General features: G+C 53.2%; 7 protein-coding genes across 7 annotated transcripts; 4 read left to right on the top strand and 3 right to left on the bottom strand.

Moving 5' to 3' along the window:
* Positions 1–97: 97 nt before the first annotated feature.
* On the top strand, positions 98–2,647 carry CC84DRAFT_1103239 (glucan 1,3-beta-glucosidase precursor; the record flags this gene model as incomplete). The annotated part of the gene is made up of 3 exons (XM_018175003.1): positions 98–597; positions 643–962; positions 1,098–2,647. The coding sequence occupies 3 exons, from the start codon at positions 98–100 to the stop codon at positions 2,645–2,647; spliced, it is 2,370 nt and encodes a 789-aa protein (XP_018030292.1).
* Positions 2,648–3,592: 945 nt separating this feature from the next.
* Positions 3,593–4,180, top strand: CC84DRAFT_1168838 (uncharacterized protein). The gene has a single exon (XM_018179497.1). The coding sequence runs from the start codon at positions 3,674–3,676 to the stop codon at positions 3,911–3,913; it is 240 nt and encodes a 79-aa protein (XP_018030291.1). The 5' UTR covers positions 3,593–3,673; the 3' UTR covers positions 3,914–4,180.
* A 45-nt stretch (positions 4,181–4,225) lies between these two features.
* Positions 4,226–5,525, top strand: CC84DRAFT_1168837 (uncharacterized protein). The gene has a single exon (XM_018179496.1). It carries the CDS (start codon positions 4,488–4,490, stop codon positions 5,025–5,027), a length of 540 nt encoding a protein of 179 aa, XP_018030290.1. The 5' UTR covers positions 4,226–4,487; the 3' UTR covers positions 5,028–5,525.
* Positions 5,526–6,056: 531 nt separating this feature from the next.
* On the top strand, positions 6,057–8,162 carry CC84DRAFT_1102859 (uncharacterized protein; the record flags this gene model as incomplete). Its single annotated transcript, XM_018174986.1, has 7 exons — positions 6,057–6,330; positions 6,388–6,500; positions 6,548–6,648; positions 6,698–7,038; positions 7,091–7,210; positions 7,265–7,856; positions 7,952–8,162. The coding sequence occupies 7 exons, from the start codon at positions 6,057–6,059 to the stop codon at positions 8,160–8,162; spliced, it is 1,752 nt and encodes a 583-aa protein (XP_018030289.1).
* Positions 8,163–8,211: 49 nt separating this feature from the next.
* Positions 8,212–10,928, bottom strand: CC84DRAFT_1168833 (uncharacterized protein). The gene is made up of 7 exons (XM_018179495.1): positions 10,830–10,928; positions 10,775–10,780; positions 10,694–10,721; positions 9,888–10,623; positions 9,687–9,817; positions 9,379–9,642; positions 8,212–9,333 (listed from the first exon to the last, which is right to left on the bottom strand). The coding sequence occupies exons 1-7, from the start codon at positions 10,886–10,888 to the stop codon at positions 8,455–8,457; spliced, it is 2,103 nt and encodes a 700-aa protein (XP_018030288.1). The 5' UTR covers positions 10,889–10,928; the 3' UTR covers positions 8,212–8,454.
* CC84DRAFT_349211 (uncharacterized protein) lies at positions 10,782–12,276 on the bottom strand. The gene has a single exon (XM_018185867.1). It carries the CDS (start codon positions 11,958–11,960, stop codon positions 11,025–11,027), a length of 936 nt encoding a protein of 311 aa, XP_018030287.1. The 5' UTR covers positions 11,961–12,276; the 3' UTR covers positions 10,782–11,024.
* On the bottom strand, positions 12,242–13,017 carry CC84DRAFT_1190746 (HET-domain-containing protein; the record flags this gene model as incomplete). The annotated part of the gene is made up of 2 exons (XM_018181140.1): positions 12,242–12,574; positions 12,637–13,017. 2 exons carry the CDS (start codon positions 13,015–13,017, stop codon positions 12,242–12,244), a joined length of 714 nt encoding a protein of 237 aa, XP_018030286.1.
* Positions 13,018–13,098: the final 81 nt, after the last annotated feature.

Below are 13,098 nucleotides of genomic sequence, written 5' to 3'. Positions count from 1 at the left end.
GTCTTTTCCTGTCTCTCGTTTTATAAAGTTTGAAGTCGCATTCCTAACCCCGCATTCCTCTTCCCCTCGATCCATCCTCCATAGACCGTTCCCATTCATGGAACCCGACCACCGCGAGCGCCGCCGTCGCGAACGTCGCAACTCCTCCTCCCACGAGCACGACGCCGAGCGCCGGCGAAGAAGAGGCCACCGGGCCACCGACTCACAGGGTGACCTCCTCCCGAGACCACACCGCTCATCACGGAACCAGAGCGACTCAGAATGGGATTCGCCATCTCCGCGTAAGCGCCGCGGGGACAGCACTCCCAGCACGCAGCGCAGTCGCCAGTCTGCGCCCCTAAGCCTGGATGCGATTGCGAAGCTTGACAAGGCCAATGCGAAGAGGGGTGGGTGGAAGGGGTATGATTACGACGAGCAATACTTAAAAGAGGTGCGGGCCAAGGAGAAGGCACTTGAGAAAGACCGTGTCAAAGGGGAGAGAGAGGAAAGGAAGAGGGAGAGAGCGATCGAGAGCGACGCTGCGATTGAGGCGGCGGCGCGCAGACGCAGGGAATCGAGACAGCGGCCCAGGGAGGAGAGCAAGCGGCGTAGTGCTGCGTCTGATAATGAGGGGGCGCAGCGGACCGCTGCGCAGAGGATGAGTGCTCATGCACAGGCGGACAGGAGAGAAAGGAGACGAAGTCATGCTAGCCCGGAAAAAGATGAACGAAGACGAGCTCATGAAGAAAGATATACCCCATCAGAAATTATGGAGAAGAAGGAAAGGAGGCGACAAGAGAAGGCACAACGGATGTCTGAGAAGAAGAAGAGGAGGGTTGTCAGCGGACCCTTGGCCGAGGAGGGCGGTGTTAACGACGACGACTCTTATCAGTACATGATGGAAAAAAGAGGCGGAGCCGGGGCACCATCAGAACTTACGGAAGAGGAGCTGGTGGCAAAGAAGAAGAAAAAGAAAAAAATACGTACGTTTCTTGCATTGCTGTTTGGGCGATACTCGAACTGACCATTGGTAGTCATTGCCATTGCATCCGTATTGCTCCTCCTCGCTATCATCGTTCCGGTAGCCATTGTGGTCTCGAAGAAGAGCAGCGACAAAGGCAGTGGCGGTTCGGATGGCAATCAAGCAGCGGGAGGCGGCTCACAGCCTTCCAACAGTAACCTTGAAGGCAAAGATCCTGATAGTGTACCAGCGGCAGACAAGGGTGGATGGCTTGATCCATGGTCATGGTGGGACACAGACGACTTTAATGTCACGTACACCGGCGAAAAGGTCGGAGGGCTTCCCGTAATCGGTCTGAACTCCACATGGGACGACGATGTCCAGGCAAACGACAAAGTTCCAAACCTAAAAGATGACTTTGGCTACGGAAAGAATCCCATCAGAGGTGTGAACGTGGGCGGATGGCTAAACCTCGAGCCTTTCATCACACCATCCTTCTTCGAATCCTACTCGGTCCGCGACAATATCATCGACGAATGGACACTCGTTCAGAAACTTGGCGGGCCTTCCCAAGCCAAGCAGACGCTCGAGAAGCACTACTCATCCTTTATCACTCGTCAGGCCTTCATAGACATTCGCAACGCCGGTTTTGACCACGTTCGCATCCCATTTGGCTACTGGATGATCGAAACGTACGATGGGGACCAATACGTTGGGCAGGTTGCATGGCGCTATTTGCTTCGAGGCATCGAGTACGCACGCCAGCAGGGACTGCGGATCAATCTTGACCTGCATGGCGCGCCGGGCAGTCAGAATGGCTGGAATCATTCAGGGCGACAAGGCGTCATCGGCTGGCTGAATGGCACAGACGGCGAGACGAACGCAAATCGCTGGCTTGATATTCACCATAAGCTCGCCGTCTTCTTTGCGCAGGATCGGTACAAAAATATCGTCACAATGTACGGCCTGGTCAATGAACCTCGCATGGTCGACCTGGACCCCGACGTCGTGATAGAGTGGTCGCAAAAGGCCATCACGCAAATCCGCAAAGACGGCATCAAAGCCATCATCGTCTTCGGTGACGGCTTCCGTGGCCTCGACAACTGGAAGGACTCCCCGCTCCAGTCCAACGACGACCTGCTGTTGGACGTCCACCAGTACGTCATCTTCAACCTCGACCAGATCCAGCTCAACCACACCGACAAGCTCAACTTCGCGTGCAAGGCGTGGACTAAGCAGAGCGAGCGCAGCATGGACACTTCGACCGGCTTCGGCCCCACCATGTGCGGCGAGTGGTCCCAGGCCGACACAGACTGCACCAAGTACATCAACAACGTGAACATCGGCACGCGCTGGGAGGGCACCTTGGATACGGGAAATGCGTCCACCTCCGTACTCGAACCCTACTGCCCGCTCAAGTCTAACGCATGCAGTTGCGCCAGCGCAAACGCAGACCCAAGTAACTACTCTGATGCATACAAAAAGTGGCTGTACCAGTTCGCTATCGCCCAGATGATCAGTTTTGAGGCTGGCTGGGGTTGGTTTTACTGGACGTGGAAGACGGAGAAGGCGACGCAGTGGAGCTATCAGGCGGGCATCAAGGCCGGGATTATGCCGGCGAAGACATATGAGCGCGACTTCAGCTGTCCGGACGATTCGTCGGATTTGGTAGATTACGGGAAGCTGGGGTTGGCGGAGAGCTACTGAGTGATGGGATGAGGGGAAAGATGCAGGTTAAGAGGCGTTATATGGTGTTTCATTATGCATGAAGGTGTGTGGTGTGCTGATTTGAGCGCTTTGTTGGTGTGTATATGCATGGTAGGTTTGTTGTAGATAATCACATCTAATGAGGAATCGGTACATACATTCGTCTAGTATCCAAGAGCAACCCACATCAAATTTTCTTCCCTGCTTCTACCCATGAAAGCCGCCTTTACTTCCTCCTTCCTCCCCGTCAAGAGCTCCTCAAACATGTTTAGATCCTGCAAAAAGAATGCCAGGTATTCTTGCTGGGCGGGCGCGTTTGGTGATTGGTGAGATTATGTCGATCTGAACGCTTTCAATGCCGTCTTACCAATTGTAAGCTTTGTCGCCGGGATGATCGATGACTCTCTTCTTAGCTCTTGTATCGATGCCTCAACTTATTTCTCGGTTCGAGAACTAAGAGTGCAGGGTATACAGCCGTTGTGGGAACTGCTGGTATGATTGGAATAACACAAACGTAAAACCAGTCGGCCCATCAATGCGATCTACAGTCCTTGGCCTTTCGACAGACACGTAAATGGATTCCATATATCGAAGATGATTGAATTTAATTTCGAAAAGAATCCTCACCAAGTATACTGGGATACACTATTTGAGTGTAAGGCATTCGCAAATAAGCCACTGTACTCCTTGACTCTGGAGACACCATACAGCGCACCTAGACATAGTTCTAGGACTCCATGACACATTTTGTTGTTGTTTGGAAGCCTATACGTGGTTTTGTAAGAACTTCTCCGATCGTAAAGCTACCTTTGAATCTGTTGCTCTCCGAGTCTTCGACGCCTCAAGTACATTTGCCTTTCAACACGATATCATGGATTGTGAGTGGGGCGACGTCGTCTCCCATCTCTCACTCTTTCAAAGCAATTTGCCTTTTGAGAGTTATGCCTCGATTTCAACTGAGGAACCCCGCCTGGTTTAGCACGGTAGTTTATCAATGAGCGCAGTGTTCTGGATTGTGAGTGGAACATGACAGCGAATGTTTGGTCCAAAATCATGGGCAACTGGACGAAACTGTTTTTCTCTCAACATGTAGCATTTATCGGTCTCACGCTCTCTTGTATGCATGGGCTACGCCATTCCAAGAAATGGAACATTACTTCTAGGAAATGGAGGATTGTCAAAGTCGTGGACAATAAATTAGAGAGAGGAATTGGAGAGACACTTCACGATCGAACAAACCACAATGATGATATTGAACAAGCATAGTAAGATACTCAAGTGGCGATCCGATCGATCCCTGGGTACAGCTGGAACATGGCAAGAAATCATCAACCTCAACGTTAGGAGCGGCACGAGCATCATAGTGCTCTTTTCGTCAGGACCAGAATATTCGTTTGTCTTTGAGACACCAGAAATCGCATTTCGACTTACTATTGTGGGAGACAACAGAAATGAGGACGTACCTACAAACTCGCTGTGTATCCACCTTGGAGAGGAGAATTGGCCTTCGCTTTCAAAATACATAGGCAGATAGAACAATCTTTACCAATATGGGAAGCAAACGTACCGCTGACTGCGGGTCAAAGCTCTCAAGCATGCTTTGACCAGGCGCATGTTTGTCAATTCTGTAATCAGCACAGAGAGACTTTTCAACCACAGATCACGCACAATTCTGTTCTTCGAGCTATATCCAGCACGACCCATCACAGACGCACGTGCGCACTTGAACACGATCCATTCACGCGTAGCAACAGCTATATATATCGCGTCCCTCACGCTCACGGAGACGAGCAGACCAAATCCACTACTCCTTCAGCAGATTTTCCATCAACACCTGAACATGGAAGTTCCTGCGCTCATCGCATCTGTGCTTGTCACGGCGTTCAACCTCCAGCCGTGGGTCATGAACCTTGTCACACGCGTCGCCGACGCAGCAGAGGGTACCCTCTTCCATCTGCTTGGTTTCATCTCCGCCGCGTTGGTGGTTGCGATCGTGCTGTACGTCATATGCACATTGATCAATGTCATTGCTGCACCATTCACTCGGGGAAAGACCGTCGGCCAAATCGTGGCAAGATCTCTTGCAAAGACCATGGGTGGCATGGCTGCCGCGTGGACCGAAGGATGGACCGTTGCAACGAACCAAGGCCACGATCAAGACAGCGACACCCAGCATCACCACAAGACCGAACACATCAACGCAAGTGCGGTATGCGAGCACAAAGGCCTACGCCTTGTTGCTGGTGAGAGCAGCCCGACATTCAAACCGATTGTCGACGTCAAGCCAGAGCCCTCGACGGTACAGCGCACGCACGACAGGGTCGAAGAGGCTGAGGACGACAGGGAGCTCACTGAGAACAATTGGAAGAAAGTGCTTTGAAGATCCAGGTACGTGCTCTGGGTCTAGAAATTTGAGGGTTGTTGCTGACCATACTAGAGCTCGTGGGCCATCAGCCCATGGTTTTTCATCATGCTGTTTTTGACATCGACGACTGCACTGGCGATTCCGACGTGGATACCGCCGTAGTCCGACCGTGTTTGTTCTCGACCCAGCCGCATGCGCCACAAAAAGCAATGACAACGAGCGAGAAGTATGAGCAGCGCAGCAACGACCATCGAAACGCGTTATCGGGATTCAACGAGAAGCGGAGGGTCGATGGAAAGCCAAGGCATTGAGCTGCGGATCAGGTGCGCTATGGCGCATGGCAGAGATGCTGTGTCGTTGAGATGGCTTTTGGAAAGTTTTCTGGGGCCTCTTGAAGCAGTACTGCAGACTATTTATTGCAAGGAATGACAATGATTCACGACGGACCAAGCGGACTTGAGCGGTCCGATGGATCGTACCGTTCCGGGCAAAAAGTCCAACGCTGAAAACTGCACCTGTTTGGTCATTCAAAATGTCAATATCGCCGACGGCAGTGCGTGCGCTTGGTGAACGTGTGGGGTGCGGGCGAGGAAGAGGCTAGGCTGCCTAGCCATGGCCGTCACATCATGGCGGGGGCGTGTCGTCAGTTGCTCGTGATGGCCCGTCTGGTGTGCAGTTTCGCACGGCCTGGAACTTCGTCAGCCTGCGCGCGCTGGTGGCAATGGTCGAAATGCGTGCTGTCGTGGTCGGGACTGCGTGAGGCTCATTAGGCCCTTTTGTCGGCTCCTTATCTCGCCAACCCGCAGTCCAGCTGATTGGGGCGTCAGCCCTGATCCTTCTGGCCAAGCTGGAGGTCCCCCGCCACGCGTGGCCCTACTTATCTCGACCGACTAACGGTATAGGGCCCAAGCTTTCCCTCTTCCTTATCTCCCCTCACAGGCCGGCCTCAGGTATAAGCACACGCGACGTTCCACAGTTTTGTACACCCAACGCCTTGTCCGTCTTTTCGTGCTTGACGTGCAATATCGCACGTCTCCTTCCATCATGGCATCCGACGAAAAGAACCTAGACTACCATGAGAAACAGGCCTCGCCAGCTACTTCTCAGGCGGAGCCTATATCGGGTCACGTGTCCAAGAGAAGAGGATTCCCTGGTTTCAGTCTCGAGGTTCGACAGGAGGCCAGCACTTTTGCAAGATCGAAGAACGCTTCCAATGCCGATTTCGATCCCATTCCCCCGTCGAAGCGGACGTGGAACTGGGGCGCCTATGTTGCCTACTGGATGGCGGATGCATGGGCGGTTTCCAATTGGGAAGTTGGTCAGTACCGTCACACTTGAAATGGACATGGAATGGTGAGTAACACGTTTTGTGCAGCATCTTCGATGATCGCCGTCGGTCTTGACTGGAAAATGGCCATCGGCGCTTGCGTGCTCGGCAACGCTATCATGGGTCTTGTTATCACCATCAACGGGAGGATGGGAGCCATCGTGGGTTACCAAGATTCGAGAGAACGAATGCAGCTTACCCTCCTTAGCTTCACACCCCCTTCCCTGTACTCGCACGCATGCCGTTCGGCTACTACTTTGCACAATTTGTGGTTTTGTCCCGCTGCGTCTTGGCCATCGTATGGCTTGGGTTAGTCTACATCACCGAATCGGTGCTTTCGAATGCTAACAAAACGCAGTGTTCAGACAGTGACAGGCGGCCAATGCATGTCCGTATTACTCGAGGCTACATGGCCCAGTTTTGCCAACATTCCAAACCACATCCCAGAAGACCAGGGCATTACCACGGCTGGCATGATTGGATTTTTGCTTTACTTTCTACTCCAACTTCCCTTCCTGTGCATCCCATACACCAAGGTCCAATACTTCTTTGCGTTTAAGAGTATCATCGCTCCGATGGTCTTCCTAGCCGTATTCGGAGACACCCTGCGCAGGGCCGGTGGTACCATCAGCAAGAGCACGGTCATCACTGAGGGCACCCACGTCCACGGCTCAGTCCTGGCCTGGGCATTTTTCGGAAGTAAGTAGTGCATTAGCTGTGACAGTCAATCGCATCCGCTAATGTCGTATAGATCTCAATGGAGTGCTGGGCAACTATGCAACTTTGGGCCTCAACATTGCCGATTTCTCAAGATATGCCAACAAGCCCAGCGCGCAAAACATTCAAGCCATCGTCATCCCATGCATCTTCAGTAAGCGGCCCATCATTCACCATGGAGAGCACCTCGCTGACCACAGATGAACAGCCATCGTCGGCCTGCTGGGCATCTTCACCGCCGCCTCCGCGCAAACAGCCTACGGCGAGGTAATGTGGAACCCCATCGAGATCATCCACAAGTGGATGGACTCCGGGTCGCACGGCGGGCGCGCCGCCGCCGCCTTCGCCGCCATTGGTCTCATCATCGTCACGCTCGGCATCAACATCTCCGCAAACTCCATCAGCGCGGCCAACGACCTCATGTCCTTTGCGCCAAAATACATCAACATCCGCCGCGGGCAGCTGCTCGCGGCCGTCATTGGCTCCTGGGCTTTCGTTCCGTGGAAAATCCTCGCGTCGGCCGCAAAGTTCCTTGCGTTCTTGGGTGGCTACACCATCTTCTTGGGCCCGATGACTTCGATTCTGATAGTCGACTACTACATCGTCAGGCGCGGGAACGTGTCTGTCCCCGACATGTACTACTTCCACGGCATCTACCGCTACTCGCCCAAGTTTGCTAGCAACTGGCGCGCAGTCGTTGCCTTTTTCATCGGCTGCATCCCGCCCCTCCCGGGTTTTGTCAACAACATCGTCGTTGCAGGCCATGGCACGACTAGCGTGTCGTTGGGCGGTCAACACCTGTGAGTCTCCCTCTCTCTCCGGCCTCGCCCGCACGTTGCTCGGCATCATCAACATGTAATTCATAGATACTTCGCTAACGTTATGTTCTGCGCAGATTCGCCATTGGCTACATCTACTCCTTCATGGCCGCCGGCATCTTCTACTGGGGTTTCAACCGCTTCTTTCCGCATCGGGAGTCGGTGATGGATCACCCCGAAACAGGCGAGGACATCATCGCAGCTCAAGACGCCAAGAATGTGCAAGAGCGTCGTGGCAGTTGGTCTGAACACAAGCCAAACATCGTTTCCAGGATGTTTACCGTCTAGAAACGCTACGAGGCCTAGTTCCGAATGCACGAGGAGAAATTTGATACCCTTGAAGAGTCTTAGCTCATAATCGAACACTTCTATCCACGTACATCTCATTGCTATTCAAACACAATCCACATGTGAAGTACAGACCTAAATCGTGCTTGGGCCCTTGGGGTATCAATGTCAATACAAATCTCAGAACGCAACAAACGCCTTGAGACTGATTTTCGCTATGCCCAGTCCCATGATGTAACTCTCAGAAGGCAAGGAAGAAAATCATGAACCAAATTTCGACTCTCTTGTCACCTCACATCCACGGAACCCCGTACTTGCCCTCCTTGGTCGCAAAAATCGAGCTCCATAGATCGGTATTCAAGGTCGATGCCGAGCTTGATCCGTTCGTGTGTCTGTTATTTGCATCAGCTTCATTGTCGAAGCCAAATTGCTGTGTGAAATCCAATGATGTATAAGGAAATAGCTCCTGCCTTTCTACAGGGCCATCGTTTCCGAAATTTAGTTCGGTCGGGTCGACAGTCTGTCGGTACAAACTTTCGAGGTCAGCGAAATCCTTCTTTATGCGGCGTGCGAGTGCGAGTCCAGGAGACAAGTCAGCCAGGATACTGGTAGCTTCGCCATATGCTTCTTCGGATTGCGTTAATGAATGGTTGTCTGAAGGGATGCATGGCATGTCGCGGAAGTTCAAGGTCGCTAGTATCAACATTGCACCACCCAGGCATGATGCCATCGGGAATCGGAAGGATGTTGGCTGGCCTACATCGCCTTGATGGTTTTTGATCCTTTGCACAATGTTGATAGCAAGATCCCTACACAGGCACGCAACATCGGGATCGTACCGCAAACTGAGCATCGTTTGACGAAACAGTAGGAGGCGGAGCTGATCGAGGCTGTTTTGTACGATAGTGTGCTGCCGTAGCTGACGGGGTTCAGGAGGGAATTCATGAGGCAACAATGGAATAGTAGGGAGAATGACATCAGTCCAGTGTTTGATGCGGGCATCAAGAATGAGTGCGTTGTCGTTGGCTACCCGGTCTTTGGACATGGCAGCAGCAAACGTACCGTCCCAAACATCTGCTGCCAGACGTCCCCAACATACCATGCAATTGAGGTAAACATTCGACGACTGTACAATGTTGAGGTCTGGTAGGGGCCGATCGGGATGGATTTCCTATACAAGTTAGGAAGAGACCAGGAATCTGTTCGTTGTTCTCACCTTGTCGTAAAGATATGCAGGTTGCTCGATGTCAATGTCAGATTCGCGGATACTATACGGCCGACAGCAGCTGAGCGATATTCGGCGATCGAGAAAATATACTGTCCAAAAGATTCGTTGTCGCATGTGAATCTCAAAGGGCGTGTAACTTCGCCAAGACGATGAGGATTGCTGGTGGAGCCCTGCCAGGAAGCAGTTTCTGCACGCCTGCCCAATGATGCTGTAGGCAGCATTTCCCTTGTCGGCGTACATCAGGTAGACAGCCTGTAGAGATTAGCATTAGCAAAACGAGGTGGCGATCAACGTACCTCCAAAGCCAGAAACTGTATCAAGCAAAGATCAACTTGGCCGCTCAACTTGCGTTTACCGACCAATTCATCTGCCGCCCGAAACCACTGCCACCCGGGAGAGCTGACTTGTGATGGGGAGCTTGCCACGTCTGTTGGGGCAATCAGGGTCAGCCTCATTGCTTCGGTGCTCTACGTGGAACAAGACAAAGGCCGACCTACCCAATGACGTTGCAATATCTGAACAGGCGAAGACGATGTAGTTGAGTGCCAGAAGCGACACATGGTCTGCTTGGATCGCAGGTGCTGACAGTAGCTTCTCACTGTTGATACGGAAGTCTAGCTCGTTCACACACGGATAATAAGGTGCAATGTCGTCAAAGAAGATGTCAAGATACCTCTGGTACTCGGCTGGGTTGGGAAATGCGAGCGTTTTGTGACCGACGCGGATGGTGGCAGCAGCATCGGCACTGCTGGCAGGGCTTACTGCTGAGAGGGAATGCCGAAGCCTGGCCGGGCCGTTGTCGAAGTCAAGGTCTCCTTCGGCGATGGGTGGGAAGGCAGACATGGTGGCTTCCCCAGCTATTTGCATGAGGAAGTCGGCATGGAGACGATCGCTGGCTGCCGCGTCGCGCTCCATGCTGGTGCGAGGCGTGGCGGTCCTGGCACGCTCCAGTATCAGCGAGTCCATCATGCTCTCGATGCGCGCCATGCGTGCTTCAATGGACATGCCCAGCACGCTGGCATCGCTGGCCCGCCGCTCGACGCCTTCGCCTTGCGGCAGCAGACTGCGGCGAGCTGCCCCGGTGGCATTCCCGTTGTCGGTGGTATCCGAGGGCGCGTGGACGGGCGTGGGTCGACTCAGGTTCTGCAGCGCTTCGGCGGCCGTCTGGTCTTCCGAGTAGAAGCAGCGCTTCCCGTTGTCGACGCATCGCTGGCAGGGGTTCTCGCCAGAGCACTGTTCCATGCATCAGACTATCTCTCCACTCGGCATGTCGCGGGACCACACCACACTACAGACGACATACCTTGAGTTTGGAGCGCCGACACGACACGCTGTAGCTTCGATTAGAATACGGAACGGTTCGGAATGCGGAGCGGCTACTTCCCAAGCTCTTGCACAGCCGTTAGCATGCGGTCGCCATCAGACGTGGGCGGGCCTACCTGGACGCGTACTTTGCGCGTACTTTCTTGCGCTTCGGCGACGACGCCTCGTCTCCCATGGCGATACCAAGTGCGTCGCTGCCAGCGCTCGGGAACGACGACTTGGACGAGGTTGGAGCTCGGACCAGCCGCTTCGGAACGGGAAGTCAGCTCCCTGTTTGACGCGCCAAGCCGAGCAAGTCGCCGCGTCCTCCATCACGTAGCCCCCAGTGCGGCGTCTGCGATGGACAAGACGTATCTCTTGATGCCCCAGGGCGAGGTTGCCACGCGCCGGATGCCGACGGCCAGCTCAATGGCCTGGGCTTCACTATCGACTCGTGGGCTTTGCGGTGCCAACAAGCTGACACGCGTGCGATCTGTGAGTAGGACGTCCTCTTCCTCATCGTACAAGCTTGAGGGCCAAGTCCCTCGAGGTCTGTCAGGAGGTGCGCCCATTGTTGTAGAAGCAGCGTCGCATAGCGCCCTGTCCCCATACAATTCGACGTGAACTTCAAAATCATACCTGTCGAAGCCAAAGCATAGCGTATCTCGGAGCCCCTTCCTACCCTTGCTGCGTTCTCCATCGTTATCGACCAACCAACACAGCTCTGGAGCATTGCCGAGACATTGTGCAATCAAGTCTTGCCGCAATGACAACGTCTGCTTGCCTTCACGGGCTCCCAATGACACAAGAAACTTCGTCAGTTTGAGTTGCTGGTCGTCTGACAGAACAGACTCTTCGCCGCTTCTGAACTTGTCTTCGAGACACAGGAGATCAGCCATGGTGGCCCGTCGAGGGAAGTAGCAGTTCAGTTGCTTGCTGTAATGGCCGTCAACGGCGACAATTAAAAGTGTCATAGATGTGTCAGCAGGAGATAAACCCCTCCAACGCCCAATGTTTGAACGCGGTTTGAGTACGTTTACCGATTGGTACGAAAAATAGTCCTTATCCGACCTTGAGAGGAATATCAAGTCGTTGTACGTACTCCGCACATACTGCGTCGACTGTGGGCCAAGCCTGAGAAGGACAACACAAACCAGCTGCTCCGTCGTGAGTCCTTCGTTGAGCAGAGTGACGCATGCGAAAGCCATCATTTTTCGGGAATCCGGCTGGTACATTGGCATAGTGACGCGAAGCCCTCGACTGGTCATGAATGGAGCTTCGTGCTCCTTAGGCGTGGGGAATAACGAGAAACAGTTGCGCGATAGCGCAGTGAGCTCCCACGGTTGCCAGGTGGAGTTTTTCAGTAGACGATCGTGCCAGGGGTTGTGGTGATACGCTTGAGCATCATTGCAGCTCAGGAAATCCGACGGCTGCTCGGCGAGCAAGCCCCTTGTGCGTCGGTCGATGCCCTTACGATCGTCTGGTCTTGGAGCCCTGCATATTCGATGATCAACATCACACCAGCTTTACACATAATATAACGCATGACTCACCAGACGAACAATGTGTAATCCTCCCGCACCTTGATAATCTCCTCCTGGAGCCGCGTGAACGCCCGTTCGCCTTCACCATATAATAAAGGCATATTGACCCCAAACAAACCCATGAGGCAATACGCCTGGTCCTCTACACGTGTCGTCCTTCGATTAGCAGCCCAGGACATTCTGACTGCGACGTTGCGTTCGAAGAGATGATTTACACCGGTCAAAATTGCCATGTCAATGCCCGTAATGCTTGTGATTGCTTCGTGAAGGCTCAACTTGGAGCCAAGCTCGGTCCAATCCGCGTCGTAGAATTCGACAACAGCAGGAGCGATCAGTTCCTAAGTCATGCCTTCATTTAGCAAGTGCTTTTCTTGTTCTTGCGGCAGATGGGCTTCTTCACCTGAAGGGTCCAGCCTCGTGTCCACCATTGACTTTTCGCAAAGTCCTTCTTTCCATGGCAGTCGTTGAGAAAGGCGTAACATATGCTTGACCTCTGGTACCATTCATACATAGAGTTGATACTTTCGGAAAGCTCTGTCGAGCTTGTCTTGTCGATACAGCAGGTATCAACCCATATCCACGAAAAGCCATCTCGTGCGGCCTGACGACAGCACAGCATCAGTTTAGACCAGCCCGCATGCTTCTCAGGCGCCTTGCCGGTCTCGACATCCTGCAGAGTAACTTCTTCCGTTCCCCAACGGTGGCTCAAAATCACATATTCTGGTATGTCATCCCCAATGAACTCCTCAAGCCGGGGAGTTGCCGTGTTGAGTAACCTCATTAGGCTGTCGAGTGAAGCATATGTAGATGCAAACCCTAGATTGAGTCACCCTGTTTCCGAGTACATTCGTTGATATATAGG

The sequence above is a fragment of the Paraphaeosphaeria sporulosa genome, assembly GCF_001642045.1.
Source record: "Paraphaeosphaeria sporulosa strain AP3s5-JAC2a unplaced genomic scaffold CC84scaffold_13, whole genome shotgun sequence".
Classification (NCBI taxonomy): Eukaryota; Fungi; Ascomycota; class Dothideomycetes; order Pleosporales; family Didymosphaeriaceae; genus Paraphaeosphaeria; species Paraphaeosphaeria sporulosa.
This window is presented reverse-complemented; position numbering and strand designations above follow the sequence as displayed.